At 34.3% G+C, this 3,812-nt stretch overlaps 1 protein-coding gene across 1 annotated transcript; it reads right to left on the bottom strand.

Moving 5' to 3' along the window:
* Positions 1-271: 271 nt before the first annotated feature.
* Positions 272-1,800, bottom strand: LOC145055316 (ran-binding protein 1 homolog b-like). Its single transcript, XM_079003610.1, has 4 exons — positions 1,538-1,800; positions 1,296-1,447; positions 1,069-1,194; positions 272-545 (listed from the first exon to the last, which is right to left on the bottom strand). The coding sequence occupies exons 1-4, from the start codon at positions 1,681-1,683 to the stop codon at positions 346-348; spliced, it is 624 nt and encodes a 207-aa protein (XP_078859736.1). The 5' UTR covers positions 1,684-1,800; the 3' UTR covers positions 272-345.
* Positions 1,801-3,812: the final 2,012 nt, after the last annotated feature.

The raw sequence follows: 3,812 nt of genomic DNA, 5'->3' as shown, positions 1-3,812 counted from the left end.
AAATGACTCAAACCAGAGTTTTGTAGAAACAAATAACAGACGTATGCATATGCATTAACCCAACAAACGTACCATAACATCTGTAACATAAAAATCCATTCCCCTCACCCACCCACCCACCCCTATTAATTTATATCTATACTCATAATAAACTCAACCAGACTCAATTGACCCACCAAACTGACCCATCACACAAATTCAAGACCCAAACCCGACTGACCCAACTGACCCAAAATGACTCCATTCTTGCAACATCATCTCTTACAGATGCTGACTCAACAACAAGACCTCTCATTAGGTGATGTTACAATACCTGGTAAAGTATGTGAGATACATGATGATGATTTATGTAGATGAAGCTGCTTCAACTTCTTTCTTCTCTTCTGATTCACCTGCTTTTTCAGTCTCCTTCACTTCCTCTTTCTTTTCATCTCCAACACTCAACTTCTCAAGCAATCCAGCAGCATTTGAAGCGTCTTTGTTCTCTTCTTTTCCTTGTTGGGACTCTGCCACTTCTTGAAACGTTTCCATGAACTTCTTGCAATCTATCATACACATTACAGCAACATGATGTTAACAAAACAAACCCAAAATTTTTAATAGCAACTGGAATGGAAAGTGGCAAGAAGGGAAGATCAGTATGAAAGTTGTGATCATGTGCATGAAATGGAGTGGAAGGATGGGGGACAAGAATGTAGGGAGAAGTCTAAGTTGGCATTCAATACTAGAATGCAACCCACGCCTTTTGTTACAACCCTTAACCAAAAGCATACTAAAGAATATGCAAATGGTGTTTTGTATGATGTTGAAGAGGTTGCGAATGTCACAATGTTATAACTTAAACAAGGACAGGGGCCCTCTTCTGGAGATTACCAACGTCTCCCTTCCATTTCACTACCATAGCATGCTCAGACCTTTTACTTGAGACATCATATCAATCCCGGATTTGAATCCATATCATAGATTGGAATTTAAACTCAAATTTGACTAGAGAGTAATCTGATATAGCTAAACAGTATGGATTGGGTTCCAAAACGAGAAAATATAATCGAACAGAAGTAAACTTACTGTCAATTGATCCAAATCTAATGCAGAAAAGCTCATCCTTGAGTTCGCCATCAGAAAAATCAGCAGCATGCCACACGCATGACTTTTCGTTTCCAGCGTGTTCTTGAACAGTCATGGTAGGTATAACTACATAACATAACAGATGTGAATCAGCAACGTATCCAGGATTTTGGTATAATCAAATCGATAATATGATCTAACAGATTCAGGTATTTATTTATCCATACCTAGATGATTGGCGCAGATCTTTAAGGTTTTAGATTGACGCATAACGAGACGAACTTTTCCAGTTTGTTTGTGCTTTAAGAACTTAACTGAACCAGCACCTCGTTCTTTCCACTGGTTTCCATCCTTATCAAACCGATATAACTTGGCTTTACTACAAATTGAAAATAATAACAGTTAAATTTCAAAACTAGTAGCATAAAGAGCAAAACAAAGTAAGATCAGATCGAGAAGAAAATATTACAGATCGAGAATAGCGTCTTCGTCTTCTTCCCCAGTGGTGACAGCGACTTCTTCAAGTTTGACGATCGGGGCGACCTGTGCTCCGGTGTCTTCGTCTTCGGCTGCGACGGTTTCCTCCTCCTTGTGCTCTGGATCGTTGCTTGCCATTGAAGTTGAAGATTGTAGAGATCGAAAAGGCAACTGTGTGTGTGACAGTAAGAAGAATGGAAATCGGAGCTTCTGGAGGCAGAACGGCGGCCAAAGGTGAGGGTTACATACAATTATACAAATGGGGGGAGTCATGTGTTTTTGTACGTCATATTGGGCTTGCACTTGGGCCTAATTTTATGATTATAAGTATGGATTCGATTTGGGTTTAGCTAATTAAGGCCCAATCCTTTTAATAGTTATGTTTATCAATTAGAAATTATCTTTTAAAGAAAAAAAAAATGTTCATGCTTCCTATGTGGATGGAAGTAGTTTGTGTTTACTGCATCAATTTCATTTTGACATGTAAACTGATTTATATACCATGACAATGTTTCTCCTCTTATTTGGCTACACGTTACAACCATTAAGCGAATAACCCCAATTGAAAATATTACAATTTCAATTTAGAATATTCATTAGTATTTCAGAACATATATTCTTTCAAACATTTAACTAGTAAAATTAATCTATAAAACATTTAAATATTAAAATTAATCTATAAAATTATATAGACATGTTAGCATTCACAAAAATAAAATGGTTATTTATTCGCATTCAAACGGTTCATCTGGTCCATAAAAGAAACATTACTCATCCACACATACATCATTTTTCCGTTAATACTTTTATCCATGCAACGCTTCACCATTCAGACATTGAATATATTTTAACAAAAGGTGGTTAATTGTGGTATGTTCAAATAAAATATAAAAAGCACAAGTTTTATCCTTTTGTACTTATTGTTTGTTAACAAATACCTAAAGATATAAATTCATTTCCCTGGAAAGTATCCGATATATGGCATATTATACGTTCTCTGAATTTGTAGGCCTTCTTAACTTTATATCTAGTATCTTTAACTAGGGGCGGAATTGGTATTGTACCAAGTTTTTTTCCTCCAAGCCGTATACCGTACCAATTATAATTGGCATAAAGTTTTACCTATCAATACCGTACCAATGACACTTGGTACCAACTTAGTTGGTTACCAACAAATTTGGTTGGTACATATTGGTATTGGTATATACCAAAATATTTAAATAATATCTGTACTTGAAGAGTTTAAGACTATAATCTATATAAGACTTCACATTATAATCATCACTGAATGGTTAGAAGGTTTTCCAAATATGAACGTGAGTTGAAGATGTGGTCGTCGCTTGTTTTAGTAAATCCTTTTAGTGTTATGTACCTTCCTTAACCTTGTGTTAGTAATTTCTTTTACTATAATGTTTTGTTCAAAAAAGAATCAATATCAATTGAATTATATTAGTAACTCCGACTATTACTTTTTAGTTGTTACTCCTAACTAAAACTTGAAAATGTAAGGATTGATATATATATATATATATATATATTGGTTGGTATGGTACAACCGTGATATTCAAAATTTTGTACCGTTACCGTACCAAGACTACTTAATTGGCATGGTATTACCGGCCAAACATATTGGCTACCAAACATGTTGGCTACCGATTTTATTGGTTCGGTTGGTAACATGTTGATTGGTTCTTCGTGGTACATTTTTGTCAGCCCTATCTTTAACTATACCTTTTACCAGGTCCAAGGTGGTCTCATATCCCCCATTTAGGAAAACAACCTAGTCATCAACATAAACTATATTAAAACTGTCGATGTATATATGAATTTAAAAAAAAAATGATTCTATCTGTAAATGTTTTTAAAGGCAAGCAAACAATTTGGAAAATATAGAAACTATCAAGCGCCTTTAGCATTTCCACCTCTGATTTTGTCCATTAGAGTTTATTTTGTCGTATCGAAGGGATTGATGGACATGTGCTGCAAATAAGAATCAAGATTCATGAAAGTCATGCAAAATTGAACATATAATATGAAAATTGTTTTACTAATAATAGCAATGTACTTACATTTTGTTATCGATATAGGCTTTGTACTTATATCTTACGTTTTGCTATTGTCAGTAAAGAAACATAACTATTTTATTATTGTGAGTGGAGATAATGCAAGTATGTTGCTATAAATATAATGGATAAAAATATGCAGTACATTGCATATGTTAATAAAAAAAATATTAGTAATTCATCATCAGATTTTAAGAAAGCTCT

Source organism: Lactuca serriola, chromosome 5, assembly GCF_051521515.1.
Source record: "Lactuca serriola cultivar US96UC23 chromosome 5, Lser_US96UC23_V15, whole genome shotgun sequence".
Taxonomy (NCBI): domain Eukaryota; kingdom Viridiplantae; phylum Streptophyta; class Magnoliopsida; order Asterales; family Asteraceae; genus Lactuca; species Lactuca serriola.
Note: the sequence above shows the minus strand (reverse complement) of the source record. Positions and strands in the feature narration are given on the sequence as shown.